Genomic DNA, 19,981 nt, shown 5'->3' with positions numbered 1-19,981 from the left:
TCTTCGCTCAATAGTGTTTTTCCAGTTTTAGAAATACGGTTTTTGTGGGGAAATGTATATAAACTTTGATAACGTTATTATGTTCATGTTTGGGGTTTTCGCGATGGTTCCGGTCGTAATAGATGTGCAGGGGGTCGAAATCGAGCCCAATGATTGCCCTTTGGAGAAGGAGTTGAATCTTAAACTTACCATTAATGCTTCACAAAAGGTATCCGAGGTTCACGCGTGTAAGATACAAAGTAGGTCCGGTTTAGGTACCAAATGCGCAGTGGACGGTGAACTACTTGGTTGACACTGTGCATGCTAGGAAAATAATAAGTGAAAATTCTGCGATTTTGGTGATATTATTGATAAAACGTTTGTGCAGATCTTGGCTCTTTACCAGAGGGAAGTGTACCGGCCGGGGAAAGTATGGTGGAATTTTTTACCCCGAGTATAAACGTTGAAGGCATTCCTTCTGAGGTTACTTGTCTTCATCCGAACTTCGAGTACTGATGTTATAGGTTCTAACGAATGTTGGACTGCTAACTATGAAGTTGGAGTCTGTCGAGGGGGATAAGAGGGAACATATTGTTGATATTAATATGGTCATTTTCAGCTCAATTATTCATACCACACTTCTTCCGAATCCTAGGTCACTCAAGTATCCTTCGTCAACGGCCATCACGTCCGAACCATCTTCGACCCCACTCAGTGACGTAAATGTTGAGGTCGTTGTTGCGTTGAGGAAATGCAAGTGGGAGCAAGATTGCAAGATTTGGAAAAACGCGTCTCGTTGACCACAGTGACATTGGTGAATTTTTTTTCTATTGATTTTAGTGCCGCTTTTGAATTCACGTTGTACCATGCGGCGGCATTCCCTGAGGTCTTCTATTAATAGGCCTCGGAAAAATTCAAATCAAACCGGCGGAGCGATGCAGACGAGGAAAGGCCTCACTAGTGGTGGTGGTTCTTCGCGCGATACCAAAAAAGTGGGAGAAAATTCTTCAGAGTCTAGTTCCGTCCAGTGGACGGCTGAGATGGAATCTCCAGAGGCGTTGAGCTCTTATTATGTTCGGGAAGTCTGGGCGAGTGATGTTGAGCATGAGCTGAGGTTGATGGAAAAATTAGTTGAAAATTATCCCTACATTGCTGTTGATGGCCGGTTTCCTGGTGTGGTAGCCAGGCCCACTGGTAGTAATAGTGTAGTGGGGAAAATATAAATTTTCGTGTACTTGTGTAATTTTCAGGTCCTTTCAAAAACGACATGGAGCGAAATTACGCGATTATTCGAACTAATATGGGCCTTGTGAAAATACTACAGTTGAGTTTGTCCTTTGCAAATAAGGATGGTGAAGTTGCTGGGCACCCTGAGGACGTTCGGAGTGGGAATATGCGCAGTCAGCGACCTCCTGGCTGTGTTTGGAAAATTAATTTTCATTTCGATGTGCGAAGAGATATGTATTGTCCCGAGGCGTTAGATCGATTAAGACTACCTCTAACGCGAGGTGGTGGTGGTATTGATTTCAAAGAACATTTCAGAAGGGGTGTTAGTGTTGAAACATTCTCAGAGATGATCACTGGAAGCGGTTTGGTGATGGCACCTGAGGTCACGTGGATAACAGTCGGAGGGGCTTTCCTATTTGCCGGCTTAGTAAAAATGCTGACGGGCTGTCGGGAATTGCCGACGACCGAGGAAGAGTTCTCTGAGACCTGTTATGAGTATTTCCCTCACATAAGGGACATGAGAGTATGCAGAGGATGTTCACCGAAGTGTGGTATGCCGCCACGAATACCCTTGCACGCATGCGCATCGGAAATGGCGATTTTGGAAGCATGTGGGTCGTCGTCTGCGGGGCTAACTTCGCCGACTTTAGCAATTTTGGAGGTGTATTTTCGGTATGATCGTTTTGGGGGTAGAGCTACAAGTGCTGTGGATGATTGTTCAGTGTCGTCGTCAACTACACTGCGGAGCGACAGTTTCGAGAGAGCGTCTATGGGGAAGAGGGGGAGGAGAGTATCAAGGAGAGCATCACAATTTGGTCTGGGAGAATTCAACGCGTTGAATATTGGAAGTCCAGCGGCTATTTTGGGAGGAAAAAAAGATGTAATTTCGTGGCGAGTGACGCTGAGAAAAGAAATCGAGGGTGAATATAATTCGATTGATGAGATTCCCGATGAGAGCAAAAACCGAATCAATGGAGTTGTTACCTTGCCAGCAGAAGATGATACTACTACGTCCGAGGTTGGAGTCCAGCCGCCGCGACATAAGCATCCGCTGCGGCACCCAAAGTATCCCAACGGCGCCCCCCCTCCTATGTGTGGTGCTATCAGTTATAAAGGGCCACCTATAGCTGAGCGGAGATTGTCGGCTAAGCGAGGGCAGCTCTTTATGCATTGGGGGTGTGTTCAGTTGCCGGCTGTTGCATCGAGTCATTGTCGTCGACAGGATCAGGGAGAAGAGGAAAGTGGTGACAGTAGTAGTAGTGAGAGTCACCATACGCAAGGCGTGAGAAGTTGAAGCCGGTTTGTATAATGGTATATGTAATATTATGATGATGATTGATCATGATATGATCATCAACATCAGCAGCAGTAGCAGGAGTAAATGTAGCTATATGATATCGTGATACCTCCGACAGTAGATGCGGTCCGTATTGGTGTCGGTGGAATCGGCTCGGTTTTCTTCTGCGGAAGACATTTCGAATAACTCGTTCACTCCGTAACTGTTGAGTTGAGTAATACTGGAGGCAATCCGGATATGGAATCAGTAAGATTCGGCGGAGGTGTGGTATGAAATGCTAGTATTTATAATGTAGCAGTTACTTCTTCGACTGAACACTGCTATTGGGGCTTCTTATGATCAGTTGTTATATTGCCCATTTGCAAATAGTGAGATGTGTTTTTTTTGTGGAAACAGAATTATACACGTTTGACATGGTAGATTATACGAGTCACAAGTTTGAAACGTTGACCATCAACCTTAATCAATCAAACAAATGAACAGAGCCCGCAAAGAGACGGGCGGAACAATGGTACGTAGTATTGGCTATACTACAGTGCGAAGGTTAAAGAGTTCATCATCAGTCACGATGCCGAGTGAGATGTGTTGAAGGTGTGGTATGAACTTTAAGTGCTTATAAGTTACTCGTTCGACAGACTACAGCTATTATACGTTTGGGCGTATAAAGTTGGCGAAGGTGTGGTATGAACTATTCATACTAACAATATAGTAATTACTTCTTCGACTGACCACAGCTACTGTGAGTTCTTATGTTCAGTTGTTATGGTAGCCACATATAACGCTCGTAATAGATGGTAATAAACATTTGAAATAAATTGAATTAAAGCGATAGATTATTCATAAATTGGTTGGATATATAATATATATTTATTTTAAACCAATACCATCTCTGGGGGAAAGTATCATGAATTCCTCCAATACTATGTGTCAAATCATATCATATCATGTGTGTGAAACTATTAAAAAATTTAATAGTAACCACAGCGGTGTGGTTTTGGCAGCGGATAAATGCCTTGTACTCCCCTCGAGAGCTTCTGATCAAACACAGCTTTATCTCGCCACTGTAACCATGTTCTCCCTCTCTCACTGTGCACGCGGTATGTCCCGCGTTCGCCTTGCTGGAGTGAACGGTAATAATAAGAAGTTTGTGGTCCCTGTGGGGGCTGAGGACACTGAGGGTACTGCTGCTGCTATTAAAAAAGCTGTTGAACTCGCGCAGGAAGGTGAGCGTTTTTAAATATGCACATGGTCAACTACATGTGTTGACAACAACTGTGGGAAACTATTGTTCAATTTGTGGAAGAGCTCTCATAATTTGTGGAGAAACCACTGAGCTCAGTTGTGTGAAAGGTATATATATTCAAAACCTATGAGTGACGAAAAATATGCATATGGTCAACTACATGTGTTGACGACTATTAGGAGAATTGTGGTTCAATTCGTGGGAAAGCTTTCACAATCACTGGGGAAACGAGTACTAGCTCAGCTGAGGAAAGAAAACATATATATGAACACTGGCTCTGTCAGTGATGAAAATATGCACATGGTCAACTACACGTGGTGACGACAATGAGGAATTTTGTTTTCTGTACATTTTTACCCCATGTCGTTAGTATTGGAAATTTCTGAGCTCAGCTGGGGGAAAACGGTGGTGATCTTTACGAGCCTCAGGAGATACCATTTCGTGTGTCCACGTGCCACGCCCTTTTCCGGAGTACCTACTATCTAGCATGACCGACCCCGGGGCTGTCAGTGCTGAAGGGGAAGCTCTTGTCTTTGGAGAGTGAGTCAAACAAGGGGGTTTATCGAGTAGTGAGTATTACAAAAATATAGCAAATATTAGTACATGAGATTATGCGTAAAAATAAAAAATATGATAAAACAGTAAGTGTAAATTGATACATATATAGATCGAGCCGCTGATATTATTACTGCTAGTTTTGTTTATATATTTAGTTTATCGAAATCATTCAATCCTGTGGTTGCTATTGGTCCTATCTCCAGGGGAGGGGGGGGGGGGGGGATGTGCTAATTTAATGAAAATTGCGATGAAATTTCTGTGGAAATTCTTGTTGATTTCTGTGCACTTCTGCCCCATGGATGAGGACGCGTATTTTCTAACACTCGCTATCTCGACATGCACTACTGTCAAGAAATCAATTATAGTACAATCCGGTGAAAACAATGTCCAAATCTCATGTGGTTTCTGGTATTTACTACGGAATTTGGACGCTTTATTTTCTCCAGAAGCTGTGGGTGGCCGGTTATAGTTTCCTATAACTAGGACTCCATAACGAAGGGACGGAGCTTGCTGGGTCCGTGTTTGTTGATTCGATCACGAAATTCGACATGTTCCCGGTTCGATCCCTGGGTTGGACATTTTTCGTCAGAAATTGTTTTTGAAACTTCGCGTTTCTTCGATTTCCGCACGAATCTCGGCATATGGAGGAGTCGTTTGATCTATCTGCTGGCCTCCTACGCTTCGCAGTTAAGTCAGAATAATTCTGCACGCACGCACAACGCGAAAGTGCGTGTTGTTGCGGTATATGCTCCGCTCGCTCCACTATTTTATTCTCCCTGAGCAGTTTTTCAAATTGTCCCTTGAAGTGCATTTTGAGATTAGCAGTGAGTGTCTTTAATGCATCATCGTTTTCTATATTGTGAAGATATCTAAAGAGTCTTTTCGAGACCACCGGACCAAACGTGATGACCAAAGTCCGCCAGGAAGTTGAGGAACTATCGAAGGCTAAGAATCTCCACACTGATTTTGAACTCCTTAGTCCCAGCAACAACGTCAAAGTAGTAATGTCATCTTCTGCTCCTGTTTTCACTTTAGGGCGAGCGCTTTTGCCTCAGGTTGAGTTGGTCGCCCATTGCCGTGCTGTGGGCGCTAACTATGTGGTTGTGGGACCTGGCAAAGATTGTTCTGGACGTATGGCTGAGTGGCTTTGCGGGTGATCACCTTGCTGATTCTCGATGACATGCCTCTCTACGTCTGTTTTTAGGAATGTCCGGGGCGCTACGGTGGTGGCTGTGAGGGATCATTGTAGGTGAAGTGGTTCCAGAAGGACTTGGAGGATTCTCCGCTCCGCTGAGTGATTATTATTATGATATCATACAAGGCTTCGTTCTTATAATATCTAATGGTCTTGAGTTCCTATAGTCGGACTCCAGATTTCCACTTTATAGTTCATTCATTGCAGTGGGAAGTTTTTTTCTCATTCGCTACGGGGCGATAAGAATCCCGAGGAGATTAGTAGTCGTCGTCTGGTCTCTTTCATTTGGAAAAACGTTGAGCATTTTATGCTACTTTCTTAGCGACATTTGTTTTCTATCATTTTGTGGCGCGCGGGAAAAAAGTCAGTATCACTCAACACCTAATACCTAGCTCCCTCGATTCAGTATCTCTGGATATTCCTCGGGGGTCTGCCGACCGATCCGCCCGTCGACAGGTGTAGATGAACTCTCCGATGAATCACATAATGACAGTCGACCGGGTAATGCGCACAGCGAAGATTTTTGAGAAGTCCTCATAGAGGCAAGATACGAAATACAGTATTCGATGCTAAGTCGGCGGTATGCGATAATGCATATACCATCAATCACATGAGACTTGGACAGTCTCTTCTCCCCAGGTGCTACACGTGATTGTCTCGTATAGGAGGGACAACTTTTCGGTTGAGAAATTCCATTCCCACTGAGCACGAACAGCACGTCAGTGTTGGGGGAATATATGCTCTCTTTCCTCAGCTGAGCTCGGGAGTTTCCTCACTAACTGTAGGGATTTATATACAAATTCAGGTAGGAGTGCTCAGCGACCAACAGCATTCTCCCAAAATTTCCATATTGTCGCCGATATATGTGGCTGACCATATGCATATCTTCCCACATTGCAGCACGCAACCGCACAAATCGATGAGGCATCACAACAGCCAACATGATAATCATCACTCCAATGCTTTAAAGTGCATTTCACATCTACTCCAGTGTTCATATCCGCTTGCTTCTAGGACCCGACCTCTTGAGTGGTCTCAACTTGACAATTCTTTGGAATTGATTGAATCAATCTTAACGTCGTAGGCAGGGAAGAGGGGATATCCGAACATGACGAGATCATCACCGTGTAAGCCCAAAGACCATCTCGTTCTGTGGCATCTACAGATATAGTGTTTTGGGTTCAATCATCATATCCATGATGGCTAGCCAATAGCAAAACCGATTGTTGGTAGATAGGAAACAGCATTTGCCCTCATCATCTTGAAGTACGTCTAAGGACCTTCCCTAATGAAACAGGTACCTCGAAACCGCATCGAAGTTTTATTGAGATTTTCTTGAGGACGACCAGCCTTGAAAACCCGAAGTTTATGAGGCCCAGGCCTGGAGCGTGCTCATTTGGCATAGTAACAGTTCTGCGGAATCTCATCAGGAAATTCCTCAGAGAGTCGAAGAATTTTATCGACCATAGCGGAATGACAATCCTCTTAACACCCACTATCCCACAATGAAGGGTGTATGATAATCTCCGGATATTATGGTATCGTCCAAAATGAGGCTTCCTGTAACGCCGTTCCCTTTTTCCTATGCATGTACCAAACATGTAAGATCTAGAATGACTTTCCCTCTTTTGAGTTCTTCCAGCAGAGCCTCCTCTGGGACGTCGATACATTGTGTTGAACATGCACGTATATGCATCAGCATCGCCGAAGTGCATCGCCATGCACTACTCCCTCGAGTAGATATCATCACAAGGGTTTGTAGGCGGCCAGAAGTCACAACCTGGAGGGGGCCTTTACCATTCACAGCTTTATACACCGGCCCGTAGTTAGCAAAGCTCCTCGCGCTACCTGTGTCCACTCCGAAATTCAATCCCTGATTATCGAGTATGCCGAGTGGCACGTACTGTTCGGTGGGTGGGAGGCTCAGCGGTGCACCATCTGCGCGTAATGTTTTCACTAAGACTGTCGATGCGTGTGACCGCATTGAGGATATAGCAAATGCTATTACATCACAGAATCGAGTCGGACCTCAAATGCGTGTCAAGTAGAGGGACAGCAAATCCAATTCTTTGTTGATGCTATGAAAGCAGCCGATATCACACAGAGCAGCGGAACTAGATATCTGGTAATTCGAAGTCGCATGCACAATCGTGTGATCTACTGAGTATAGTTGACAATGTCGCTGATGACTGAAAAATGGTAGCACATTTAGGGACACATTCATCATCTAAAATGGTGGCACACACTGACCCAGGGGACTATCCCTCTTCACAATTTTCTTTACTTGGGGCAAACATAACGCAAGGTCGTAAAGAATGGCTTCAATGTTTGTTATCTCTTAATTACTAAGCCTTGATGGCTTCATCATGATGCGTGGCGAGCGCCATTTGAGATACTGATCGAATATATCGAGCGTGCGCCTCTGCAGGTGGTAGATGGGCTCTGCCCCTCTGTAGTTGGTTACAACTCAACAAGTCAATGCTCATCAGTTGTTCCTCGCTATTACTAAGGACTATGTTACGACTCTTTATAACATCAGCGTGGAGCTCAATGACGAGAACAGATCAGTAGACTACTATGATGACAACAACAACAAGTTGGCCCCCATATACGTATCATTACGAGGGACTGTGCTAGACAAGCAGTACTATAATGACTCACGAGCAGTATATGAGAAATTATATTCAGAGCAGCACCAAAGATCGATAAGGTCTTTACAACCAAGGGCTGCTACGCCTTATTGTAACCACCCAAGTAGCAGCATCTTGCAATCTTGCTTAAACTTGCATTTCCTCAACGCCCATTATAGGCACAGGTAAGTCTTAGGTGATTTTTCAAGACTTTCGAGAACAAACCATCCACCGGAGCGGACGGAATTTCAGTGGACACTTTTCACAACGGGAACTGCGACCAAAGCATCAGCAGGGAACTACCGCGCGCCATAAAATTCACCAAGGACCGCTGGAGGCGAAAAAGTATGAGGAGGCAGAGAGTCGCAGCTGAGCAGAAACAACTAAGCGGGAAAAATTCCTTGTTCTGTGTATTATCTAAAAAGTCAAATGTTTATGCTACCGCTGCGACTACAATTATTCTGCCAGCTTGGCACAATTTCGCCTGAGGCGCTACTCAGTCGCAGAAGGCTGTGGTGCAGTAAGTGCAGTCACCACCAAAGCATATACAGAGTACGCCACAGCGTTGTGCTGAACGAAATAGAGCTGCTCTCATATGATTAGTCATTTCTTACGTACCGGAAATGCCCGGAGAATCGCTGCACTCAAGCCTTTATAAAAACGTCCGAGCCCACCAGCTTTGTAAAGGTCGCCGACGCAGTTACGCACACATGCCCAGGTACGCTCTGAAGAAATCGGTGATTGGTGTATACCCAAGAAACAAAATTTAATAATGCATATAATCATATAAAGTTTGTATTGATTTAACGGTGTAAGACTTCATATATTAATATTGGAGTTTTTACGTGAAGTGGCGAAATACTCTGCGAAAAACGCGATATTCGCGCTGATATGCAGTAGTTGGTGAAATATCTTTTCCACTAGTGTTTTTCATATCACGGATGCGACTCAAATGTACTAAGTGGAGCTTCACCGGTGATATGAGAAACACTAGTGAGAAACCTATTTCACAACTTTTTTAAGAATTGTGTTATCGGTGTTCGTTGAAATATACACCACCTGGAAAATTTACGTGGAGTATTACACCACTTCACATAAAATCGGTAAAACTCCATGATCGATAATGACCATTGATTCATCCCCTCCAGAAAACAAACCTCTATGCGGTGTCCTCGAGCATCGTCATTCACATATATAACAAATTTATCTATTGCTATGTGCATGCGTGCAAATATAAATTTACCATTGATTTTCTGTCCCTGCATGTTCGCCTTGATAACATCCATAGGGAATACCGCAGCCCAGAATATTGATCCACTGATTCCACCAGAAAGCATTAGAGACCATGTTGGCAACTTTGCTATGTACTTTTCACTACAGTCGCCGTACATGTACCTAACCTAATCCGTATCTTACCCGCTGGAACCTAAGATTCTCTCACTCTGCAAATCTACTCCGTGAATACTCAAACGTAGGATATGACATACTCCATCCCACCACATTACGCATGCACATAGCAGTAAGCCCCATATTATAAGCTCGAGAACCGACGACCTACACAAGTGAAAAAGCGCTCGCCCGAAAAATTTCATCTGGTCACCTTACTTGTTTGGTACAGTCAATGAGACCACCATAAACAGTACCAAGATGCTCTGCCCGACGAATAGCGACGGCCTGAAAGGGAAAGGGAAGAACTAAGAAATATAATCAACTTTATTTGATCAGTTTTACGGAATCACATTTTTGAATTGATCAAACTACTTAATATAATCTATTGATTCGTTTGTTATAACCACTATCATATAGATATTGCCACTCACACTACTTCATAATGATGATGATGATGATGATGATGATGATGATCATATAGTAGCATCATTTACACTACTTCATAATGATGATGATCATCATCATATACATATGTTACATAAGACTACACGTGTATTATTCCTACATGGTTAACCACCGAAGTGTATTGAGATGAAGCCACATTTATCGAAGCACTCAGTCCTCGCACATACTGCATCTGGAGTTGGAGTTTCACCACCTCAAAAGGACAGCCGATAACAGCAGCCGCAAGACCCGCAGTCCCACCTGATGAACAACAATTATGACCATAAAAGCAATGTGAAAACATGATCAACTACGTGTGTTGGTGATAATAAGAAAATTGTCAGGGAATTTTGGGCAATTATTACCAAAAAATTTTCAAAATTTCCTCATAGGCTTCAATTAAAATTATTGGTTCTTGTACACTTCTATTCGAAATTGTTCATAAGCTCCTAAGCTTAGCTGAGTAGTAAAGCCAACATATTCCCCAACCACTACCAGAAATCGCAGCCGTTTTAGCTGGGCCTAACGAGTGGCCCTCCCGCTGCTTGAGCCATGTGCTCATATAACCGTATACACCGAATGCTGTCATCCCTATCGCGACGTCACCAATCATAGGAGATGACACTCCCTTGTAAAAACCTACTCATGAACAATCCTATACCATAACAACAGCAAATCAGCGATTGTTCATGTAGTACCTCGAAAGCCTTCATTTTTCCATGTTATCCTCATACAGTCCAAAGGGGATTTATACAGCGATGCAGAAGCGACTCTATTTTTCATCAAATCCAACGGGTATGATGATATCAATGCTACGAACGACGCTGAGTAACACCACAGAGACAATATGAGATAGAGTACGGAAAAATTGGCTCAAAAAATTTCAGCCATTACTCAGCATCTACCACAATCAACGATAAGCCACATACTTCACTATATTTTTATGCAACTTTCTCATTGTCTTTTAAAACTACACGAAAGAAGCTCCAGCATACTTTATCATAGTCAGTTCATGCGTGAGATATATATATTCTGTCCCTATAAAATACACACTCACAATTGCTGGCTATTTTCTCCGTGAAATTATACCAAACAGTTCGTATGAAGTGATTTCCTCATGATGAAACGACGAGTTCCAATCGACATATTCCATGAACTCACCACTTGGCAGTTTTCCGATAATACACATAACAAACGTAATAATACTACTGATAGTGTTATGTCGCGTACAAGCCCGCAACCATCGTATTACCTGCAGCGCCAGCAAGAGTGTGTAGCTGTCCTAAGGTCAAGCATTGACCTAGATATGTAGCCATACTAGGTGCAGCAGTATGTAGTATATGACTACTACCACTACCTCTCAAACTTGCTAAGGGCAAATTGGGAGGTTTATTTACGTAAAAGGCACTGAACAGGATAAGACGATTCACTACAGCAACTGTACAATGGGAATAATTATGATCATTACGAACTACGCCAGAGAGTTTCACCTTCGTTTTGTTCAAGTAGTAACAAGGAAAAAATATCGTCTTGAAATCAAAGAAATAACCGTGAAAGTTTCTCTGGAATGCCATCAGGATTATCACTCAAGACAACCAAATAGATTACTAAGACGCTATAGGAATTATACCAGTCGGATTTAGGTCATTTATCATTTTCCCGTGAAACCCCAAACTTACAAATATAAAAAATATTAACTTTAAGATTCCAACCTATAACATGCATGTCCACAACTAGATCATATTTCTACCAAAATTCTCATACCTATATGTCTATCCCAGCACACTGTATTACTACCTAGCTGCCGTTGACATCATCATTCCAACTGCAGCAGCATAAACGCTGGTTGGGGGTAGTAGTGGGAGATGACCATATCCTCTATCCTTATGCTCATGCTGCTGTTGATGTTGCATAGGCCGATACGGGCTCGACCAGTGCTCAACAACAATCCTAAACATATAAAGACGATCATGCTGTTACATGTCACTACTTGCGTCGTGCAAAATGCCGAAAAATGGTGTCACCAAGGATCGAACGCGGGAGCTTTCGGTAAAGCCGCGATGAAATTATTTACCATAAACTCAAATCCGGAGATCACTTCGTGGATTGACTTCATCAAAAACTTGACACTCGGAACAGATTTTGAGATAAAATAGCATAGGGTAAGCACACAGAGCTTGGAGGAGGCTAAACCCCCCCGTAGACCAGTACTGGCAGTGAACACCAGGATAGTTCAAAAGTATAATCAATACAAACGGTCGACAAGCGATCGTTTATCTGTAATAGCCTTCTAGTTGAGAATATAGCCATGAAATCTCGTGCTTCGTCATCGCTCATACGGTGACATAAGCAGAATACCGTGTACAAATCCGAAGGTATCGCGAGGTTCGCCCAACAAAACTCTATTAGCTCCAACTTGGTGTCACCAGGTTTTGTTAAACCAAGGTCAAGTGTCTTGGTAACTCTGGATCTAAAAACGAATGTTTCCAATTCCTTGTTCATCCTCTCGGAAGCAGCCAGTCCCTCATAAATTTTGGGCCATACATTTGGATCATGTGATGTAGCGCAATTATCCACGATATAACGCAGTTTTCCCTTTTGCGCATTCTCCGTATGGCACTCCTCGAAAGCAAGGAGTTGCTGGTGGGGTACAAGTAGGCCTACGCTAACGTAAACCGTTGAGACTTTAGACAGGGAGTTTCCATGCTGCAAAGCCCTTCGTCCGAGAAGACGAACATCTATAACGTAGCTGGGAAGTCGCGGTATGTTTATAACCATAACCTTTGCACTTCGACATTTTTTTGCTGTCGCTGCGCCCAGCCATATTAATGAGGAAGTCCTCTGGTGCGTCTGAATCACCAAAGGCCGCTTCAGTAGCCTTCACATACTCGTCAGCCATCCCACAGCCTGACCGACACAGCGGCTCAATAATGGCCGGCTGTTGCCTTCCAGTCGTAGCAGAAGGATCATACCGGGCTCGCAATACATCGACATCATTCATACAAACGTCACTTTTACAACGTTGTCTTCGAAGGAGTTGAAGTAGTTGCGATTGGAGGGCTGGATTCGTCATAAGTCGCGATGAGGATACACCTCGGGCTAATGCTGAACGTTAAGCTGTAATTATCATCGAAGTCACCGAGTCTCGAACTTGTAGTGAGTGCACCACGAAATTGCACCAACTACAAACCTCATCTAGATCCATCTCGAAACCATGTCACGAGTTCATCACCACCTTATTGCGATAGCGCTCAATTTCAGACCAGGCGCGAGACTCAGAAGACAAGCATCGCGCGAGATCCTGGATCGCCGCCAGATGTCAGCTGATAAAAACAGTTCAGCACGACCTAGTTACCACTCCAGATGGAAAAGTAAACGGAAAACCTCTGACTCTGTTTTCTTAAGGAAGACACCTCGTACGTGGCTACTTGCATTCCTCCACGCGTAGGTGTCTCATCGACACGAAGACGATGTTCGGGAGCCTTGTTCGACTATCAATTGTGTTGATCATCTGAGCATAATCGAGGAGAACAATACCCTGACATACAACTAACTCAGGTTCAAATCCCCCCATTATGAATGTAACCCACTTGGAACTCAGCAAATCACTGTTTGTGGAAATAACTTCGCGGAATGACGACGACAGTGGCAGACAGCAGCACCGTTGGTTCTCAGTGAATAAGCTGATACTAGCATTTCGAATCCTCACTCTGAGCACGTCGGGTCGTTATTCGACCTTCAAAGCCTTTCCATAATCAACGACGAAGTCAACCTAGAATGATATGTATTGAGTCGACTCAACGTAGCATACTTCCTAGGTACTACTATGCTTTTTATTTTCTTTTTCCATTATGAACCTCTCTAGCTCTAGTACTTTCTTAACTCGATCGAGCTCACTACTATTTGGCCCTAAAATGTCCACATATATAACCCTACATGAGGGGTAATTCACCTGAACAGTTGGCAGCTTGATAGGGGCTTTTGATACGAACAGTATAACACAGTATATCCTGACCATCCCACCGGCAAGGCATCGTCTTAGACATGAGATCAAATACAGTCTAAAACATAACGACAAAATTGTTTGGACCGTTTACACACGGGGTAAATCGATCGAACTTCTGTATAGCACTACTATTAGATCGAGCGTGTCACCATTAGTATCACCTGGGCAAGTTGCGTGACACCAACACCGTACCGATCCCGGGTGTCTTGGAAGTTATGCTCAGCGTCGGTCATTTGTAATTGTAGCTGAATAATACATACCGTAATTTAGCCGAAAATTCCCCAACCCATCCATGATACCGTTTTGAGATCTATATAGGGTAGGGGAGCCTCTAAAGCCACCGGAGGCTTTAGCGCTTTGATATCACGGATAGTATCTTCAAACCAGAAATATCTTCAGGTCCCCCGACAAAGATTCAAAATAGGTCCCCTCGAGTACTACTCGTCTTTATCCAATGATACGTGCATCTATCCTTACTCACGAGTTCCCGTAGCACGATTGAGTTCGAGTCCGCTATGTCGTAGCTGAGCAGACCTCACCCTCCAACACTGTAGGCTACCCTACCAGAAGAGTTCCCCTTGAAAAGAGTCTCCATTAATCGTCTTTACTGAGATGCTACAGCCTAAGAAGTTCTGCCCGGGTGACCCCGGCCCCCAACCGGTCACTGCTGCTGCTGTTGCCATAGCCTGCTCAATAAAACTATATAACGCTTTACAATGAGGAGGGAAAAGAAATTCTAGCAAGTTGGAGCAGCCGAATACAGACAGCGTTGAGGAAATGCAAGATGTTGCAAGATATTGCAAGATATTGCTAGTTGTAACTGGCCCTCAGTGTTCCGTCTGCGACTTCTGGTCTGCTTGTGATCAGAAGCACGACGGGTTCACCACCCACACAAGCAGCGTGTGCATTCCATCGTATCGTACACGTGTGTTTTCATGCTACCACGGAAAATCACATATTTCTGTGATTCAAAATCCATTGTGGCGTCGAGCACTACTCCCCAATATTGAGGTTAGTATAATAAAGACATTACATTTACGCGAAGTATTATAAATAGTTCATGACGTTGATATGATGATATATATACAGGCCAATGTAGTGTAGAAGTTATCAATCTCAAATCAGAATCGGCATATTAGAAATGTTATCATCTGAAAGCGATTCTCCAATAGACTTCGACACCAGTGGAAGCGACTCTGTCCCGGATCAGCTCGACGGACCGGTGCTGCCACTAGAATCACCACTAAAGCAATCTGATGGCCCTCCTATTGTGGACGACAACCCAATAGTAGTAGTAGTAGTAGTAGTAGTAGTAGTAGTAGTAGTAGTAGTAGTAGTAGTAGTAGTAGTAGGGCTACGACGCTATGTTAACTGCAGAGATGTACTATGTAGGTGGAAAGTAACGTGTCAGACCATGCGGCTGTTGATTCCACTAGTAGTGACTCCAAGCATCACCAACAAGAACAGCAGCATAGGACTGTAGGCAAGCATAGTGATGTATTAGTGACTCGGTTGTGTGCATTAGGTTAGAACATCAACTCTTACAGAAGACGACTGTATGACGCTTGCACAGGAGGAGGATGAGGCGAAGAAGACGATAAGACGGGAAGCTCAAGAGGCGATCAAGTGGGGTATTGTGTCGACAACAACAACAGCAGCATTGTTGTGGCCTTTTGGTATTCACCAGTTTTTACCTAGCAAACTCGTAAACGCGTATGGAAATCTGATAGAAAGTATGTACACATATTATCAAAGTGTTAATAGCAACATGATAGGTGAGGAAGATGTAACGCGTGAAAGCTGACATCGACAGTTCAATATGTAAATTAGACTACCCATAATAATACCCTTTATTAAATAAACAGATCATAATTAAATATAGATATTCCTAATATACTATTAACCATTAAATAGACCATCATTAGGTTATCGTTGATATTTAATTATATATTTTTGATAATAATACCATTATCTAGATATTATTGGTGGCCATACGTATTCGTCGTCAATTTGAATTTTGTTGAGAACTTCGGTGGAGTGAACAAGCTTGACTAACGTATCGACGATGATAGTAAAATTCTGAGAAAATTTTGACGTTTTGAATTCTTTGAAAATTTTGGTCGGTTTGCAATCTCCTACACTAAGTTGATTTGGTGGTGCGCAAACGCCTGAGCTCAGCTGAAAGGTCCAACGGTGTCGGAGTATATGTTTGATTTCCTCAATAACAATATAAGTTTATTTACGAATTCGGGTAAAAATTATTTTCAGGTTTTCATCAGAATTTCCATATTGTCACAATTGGTTGACTGAGTGCATATTTCCCCACACTGAAAACCACACACATTACAACAGTGCCACTTGATAGCAGCATTGGGTGTTTTAGGTCATTCTACGATGAGCGTCAATGCCGCATAGAGGAAAACAAAAAGAATAATCTCGCCGAAATGGAAAACATTGAATCCAGTAAACTGCGAATGTTGGACAAAGCCGCGAGCAACAAAACGTAGGGGTTTTCCGGAAATTTGCAAATTTTACTTTTTTTTCCACAGCCCATGGGTTGTCATTGCTGAGCACGTGAATTTCGTGTCGTTGAGTCGAGGCATCAGTGTGGAATCACAAGGTAGCAGTGGAGAACAAGTGAGGCGAAGTAAGGACCTGGACGCGGAAGTAGGGACCAGGAGCAGGATGAAGATGTTGATGAAAGAGCTACGGAACGATGAAGTGGCAAGAGGCACTGAATGAAGAAAGTTACGTGCCCTCGGGAGAAGCGATCTTATTCATATGATTTTCCTATAATTGTTATCACTGGGACTCAGCTGTTAATAGCTCATTATTGGAATTGGCCTCTGGATGGTCTTTTCTGAGCAACTCTGCTGATTGTGTTATTCCCCATAGTAAACGCCGTAACGCGCCTAATCTGCACACCATTGAAATCAGCACGATACGAACATTACTGGTTGGTAAAGTTGTCTCAATCTACACAGTGATCGTAATGGATGACGATTTGCTACATCAACTTTTCGAACGGAAACTTGTTCCTCTCCGTAGTTGAGTACACCTCTTCTGAACTGGAGGTAACCCAAGAATAGGTAGTTGATCGGAAGTTCTGATTACAAACTCTTTGTGTCTTGTTTAGAAGGTCACTGGTGATACGAGTGGGCAAGGGGAAAACTTGCATAATCAAACAACACACACCGGGGCGTGATGCACCCATAGTGTATACGGAACAGAGGCAAAAATAAGAGAAGAAAAAATATTAGCAGTTGAAGTCTTTTCATTATAGCAGTTGAGGCTCTAGCCTGAGCTGTGTGTTGCACAACTTCGTCCAACGTGAGACAGTGATGGAGTGTTGGTGTGCTTAGACTTCTGTGCTCCTACAGAGAAATATCCTCAACATTGTATCTTGAATTCAATACGGTGATAGCAGTCTGTGTATGGGTCTTATGCTGTTGTAAGAATGCACCTTCTGAAAGGACTTATCGTTTTTTTGCGTTCGGGCATCACCCCTCATATCGTTATTATCATTGGCCATTGATATACTATAAAGAACCTCTATGTGCGCTGCTCGCGGTAGACCGGTATGAGTAGGATTCAGGACTTCGAAATTATAGTCATACCTGTACCCATTACAAGAGTCAAATCGTGTTGATGGTATTCATGTTAGCTATAACGTGGAAACCCTAAGGCACAACGGGTGGTGGTCCACGACATCAATGGTGTTTCACCCTAGTGATATGAAAACTACTAGTGGAGAACATATTCCACGACTACTGCATATCAACTCGAATATCGCGTTTTTCACAGCGTATTACGCCACCTCACGTAAAACGGGTGAAATGATGGAATGCTGTGGAAATGCGTTAATTCTTTCGGCTTTTCGGACTCATGACATGTTCCTAGACATCTATGCCTTCGAGATTAGAGTCTTATGGAAAGCAGTGCTCGAAAGCGAAGCATTGGCTTCCTCATCAGTTCGAATATATTCACGTGTTGTCTCCCTCTAGTGGGTGAATGTTTCGCCGTGATACTTTCTCCAACGCAACCCGATTTATAGAAGACCATAAGAACCAACGATATGACATGTCGCATTTACATACCACATCACAATCACAGTAGTAGAATTATTCCAAGCACGGTTACTTCGTCACACACTGCTGCTGCTGCGAGGTACGCGAAGATTTCCTCTGTAGTTCCCTCCTGCAAACATCAAACATTACCATCTACTACACAGCTATCTTCAGACTGCTCATCTAAGCGCTTCGCTCCGCTAATATTTCGTGGATTTTCCAAAATAAATTCAACCAACTTTCTCGAATACCTCTTCCAGTCGTATCCAAATGAAATATGACCCGTTGTTAACCCTTTGGGAACTCAAGGCAATGATTAATGGAATCTACAATCATACTCATAAAGTCAGCAACTAGCTTAAGCTAAGATTCCATAGTTGTGCACTCATCACAACTACACCCATCTCGCTGTTACTCAGGGATGTACGCCGACTTAGGCCGCCGCATTTGAGCACGCAGTGTGTGGGGGAGAAGAATATGCACATGGTCAACTACACGTGTTGGTGATGACAATATGGAAACTATGAAAAAATTTTGGGGGAATATTACTCACTCTCTACAATTCAACCCCAAGTCATATGTGAATTTCAATAATTAGTGAGGAAACTCCTGAGTTCATCTGAGTTATCGAATAAAAACGACATGTGCCAATTACGACAGGCAACACTACCAATCTGAAAGCCCGGGTTCTATTCCCCCCTCAATACTAAAGAAGGAGTATTACAAACCCCTAGAGCGCCGAGTATCACATACTACAACAAGAGAGAGAGCCTGCTGAAAATAATGTTCGTGATAGCAGCCCGGAATATCACGAATTCAATATTTATGAAATCAATATTAATATCAGATTAAATTTCTATTAGTACTGCCAAAGGACCACTATAAGAGGAGTATGGCTGCACAAACGAGCAGCTCCAAAACGAGCGGCGGCCAAAGCCTGGCATATGCACTAAGAGAAATTCACATGGTTTAGTATACGTTTGGGGTTACAATATTTAACCACTCGCATTCAGTGGTATTATAGTATAGCCTTTAGCCCGGCGAGACATGCCACACCGTCGTCCAGAATCCCTTCTCATAACGGTTTCGGCTACTCTGCGATATAACACAGCTACTGTGACTGCTTCCTTAAACACGTGTAACACACTTAAACACATATGTTTTCCTTTTTTATATCACTAACTCTACAATGAGCAGTGCAGCATGTGACGTATTACTATTCACAGAGAATAAGTCGCCCTCACTGACTACAGAAGACCGGTGCTTATGATGAGCTGTAATAATATACGACTTTCAGCAATTCAAAATGCTGTTACAAAATGTAAGCGTTAATATTATGATATATATAATCAGAATAAGACCATACAACAAACCATGAAGTCGCGGAAATGTGGTATGAACAAAAGAATCTACAACTGTAGAACGTTATAATAGTAACAACAATCACAGACATAACTACTGCAATCTCAGCCCGATAGAAAACTATCCTCAACTACGCGTGGTGACACCGTGGTGGTGACACAAGCCGGACTAGGTACATATCTTCCGCTCGAACAGCTCATGCTGAGGCTTTCACGTTGCACTACTTCGGCATTCTGAAATAGTTTACCGAATTAATGTGGGAGTATGTTTGTTTTCCTGATTAGCTGAGCTTAGGAGTTTATATAGAAAAATTGTAATGAAAGTGTTCAGAAGCCGAAAAGAACTCCCCAAAAAAATTCTCACGATTTCAATATTGTCACCGATACATGTTTTCAAACATACTTCACAACAACAAATGTTCACGATAGTTTGCACTGTTCTATCGTATTAAACATGAAGAACATATAGTAACAACATAAACATATAGTAACAACATAAACATATAGTAACAACATAAACATATAGTAACAACATAAACATATAGTAACAACATAAACATATAGTAACAACATAAACATATAGTA

The 19,981-nt window shown here is 42.9% G+C and overlaps 7 protein-coding genes across 7 annotated transcripts in view; 4 read left to right on the top strand and 3 right to left on the bottom strand.

Moving 5' to 3' along the window:
- Positions 1-103: 103 nt before the first annotated feature.
- Positions 104-3,082, top strand: Pmar_PMAR000086 (hypothetical protein; the record flags this gene model as incomplete). Its single annotated transcript, XM_002781658.1, has 6 exons — positions 104-208; positions 255-318; positions 1,230-1,288; positions 1,720-1,817; positions 2,429-2,488; positions 3,067-3,082. 6 exons carry the CDS (start codon positions 104-106, stop codon positions 3,080-3,082), a joined length of 402 nt encoding a protein of 133 aa, XP_002781704.1.
- A 490-nt stretch (positions 3,083-3,572) lies between these two features.
- Pmar_PMAR000085 (hypothetical protein) lies at positions 3,573-3,740 on the top strand (the record flags this gene model as incomplete). The annotated part of the gene is made up of 1 exon (XM_002781657.1): positions 3,573-3,740. One exon carries the CDS (start codon positions 3,573-3,575, stop codon positions 3,738-3,740), a length of 168 nt encoding a protein of 55 aa, XP_002781703.1.
- Positions 3,741-4,233: 493 nt separating this feature from the next.
- On the top strand, positions 4,234-5,598 carry Pmar_PMAR000084 (hypothetical protein; the record flags this gene model as incomplete). The annotated part of the gene is made up of 5 exons (XM_002781656.1): positions 4,234-4,286; positions 5,170-5,302; positions 5,360-5,457; positions 5,509-5,527; positions 5,554-5,598. 5 exons carry the CDS (start codon positions 4,234-4,236, stop codon positions 5,596-5,598), a joined length of 348 nt encoding a protein of 115 aa, XP_002781702.1.
- A 2,406-nt stretch (positions 5,599-8,004) lies between these two features.
- Positions 8,005-11,899, bottom strand: Pmar_PMAR000083 (conserved hypothetical protein). Its single transcript, XM_002781655.1, has 10 exons — positions 11,760-11,899; positions 11,215-11,369; positions 10,661-10,786; positions 10,458-10,601; positions 10,084-10,223; positions 9,735-9,803; positions 9,571-9,683; positions 9,373-9,524; positions 8,748-8,854; positions 8,005-8,699 (listed from the first exon to the last, which is right to left on the bottom strand). The coding sequence occupies exons 1-10, from the start codon at positions 11,873-11,875 to the stop codon at positions 8,622-8,624; spliced, it is 1,200 nt and encodes a 399-aa protein (XP_002781701.1). The 5' UTR covers positions 11,876-11,899; the 3' UTR covers positions 8,005-8,621.
- A 1,674-nt stretch (positions 11,900-13,573) lies between these two features.
- Positions 13,574-14,655, bottom strand: Pmar_PMAR000082 (conserved hypothetical protein). Its single transcript, XM_002781654.1, has 7 exons — positions 14,533-14,655; positions 14,410-14,492; positions 14,268-14,344; positions 14,130-14,213; positions 13,915-14,023; positions 13,788-13,871; positions 13,574-13,734 (listed from the first exon to the last, which is right to left on the bottom strand). The coding sequence occupies exons 1-7, from the start codon at positions 14,649-14,651 to the stop codon at positions 13,730-13,732; spliced, it is 561 nt and encodes a 186-aa protein (XP_002781700.1). The 5' UTR covers positions 14,652-14,655; the 3' UTR covers positions 13,574-13,729.
- A 454-nt stretch (positions 14,656-15,109) lies between these two features.
- Pmar_PMAR000081 (hypothetical protein) lies at positions 15,110-16,710 on the top strand (the record flags this gene model as incomplete). The annotated part of the gene is made up of 5 exons (XM_002781653.1): positions 15,110-15,256; positions 15,361-15,447; positions 15,494-15,594; positions 16,352-16,471; positions 16,518-16,710. 5 exons carry the CDS (start codon positions 15,110-15,112, stop codon positions 16,708-16,710), a joined length of 648 nt encoding a protein of 215 aa, XP_002781699.1.
- Positions 16,711-19,640: 2,930 nt separating this feature from the next.
- Positions 19,641-19,981, bottom strand: part of Pmar_PMAR000080 (hypothetical protein) — a gene marked incomplete at both ends in the record, with an annotated part of 1,586 nt that continues 1,245 nt past the window's right edge. The window contains one exon of the mRNA XM_002781652.1: positions 19,641-19,681. Coding sequence (XP_002781698.1) covers positions 19,641-19,681 — 41 coding nt within the window. The remainder of the gene's footprint in view (positions 19,682-19,981) is intronic.

This window comes from Perkinsus marinus, assembly GCF_000006405.1.
Source record: "Perkinsus marinus ATCC 50983 genomic scaffold scf_1104296941728, whole genome shotgun sequence".
Lineage (NCBI taxonomy): Eukaryota > Perkinsozoa > Perkinsida > Perkinsidae > Perkinsus > Perkinsus marinus.
The sequence above is the reverse complement of the archived record's forward strand: the minus strand, read 5'-3'. Positions and strand labels throughout refer to the sequence as shown.

Bases quoted from the DNA above. Each gene is read 5' to 3' on its own strand.
- Pmar_PMAR000083 (XM_002781655.1), bottom strand. From the start codon at position 11,875: ATGCAACATCAACAGCAGCATGAGCATAAGGATAGAGGATATGGTCAT. The intron at 9,684-9,734 runs GTAAGGTGACCA...TCACTTGTGTAG, and splicing joins TCATTGACTGTACCAAACAA to GTCGTCGGTTCTCGAGCTTA. The intron at 9,525-9,570 runs GTGAGAGAATCT...GGATTAGGTTAG, and splicing joins TCACGGAGTAGATTTGCAGA to GTACATGTACGGCGACTGTA.
- Pmar_PMAR000082 (XM_002781654.1), bottom strand. From the start codon at position 14,651: ATGGCAACAGCAGCAGCAGTGACCGGTTGGGGGCCGGGGTCACCCGGG. The intron at 14,214-14,267 runs GTATCATGGATG...TGTATTATTCAG, and splicing joins CCTATATAGATCTCAAAACG to CTACAATTACAAATGACCGA. The intron at 13,872-13,914 runs GTGAATTACCCC...TGGACATTTTAG, and splicing joins TCAAGCTGCCAACTGTTCAG to GGCCAAATAGTAGTGAGCTC.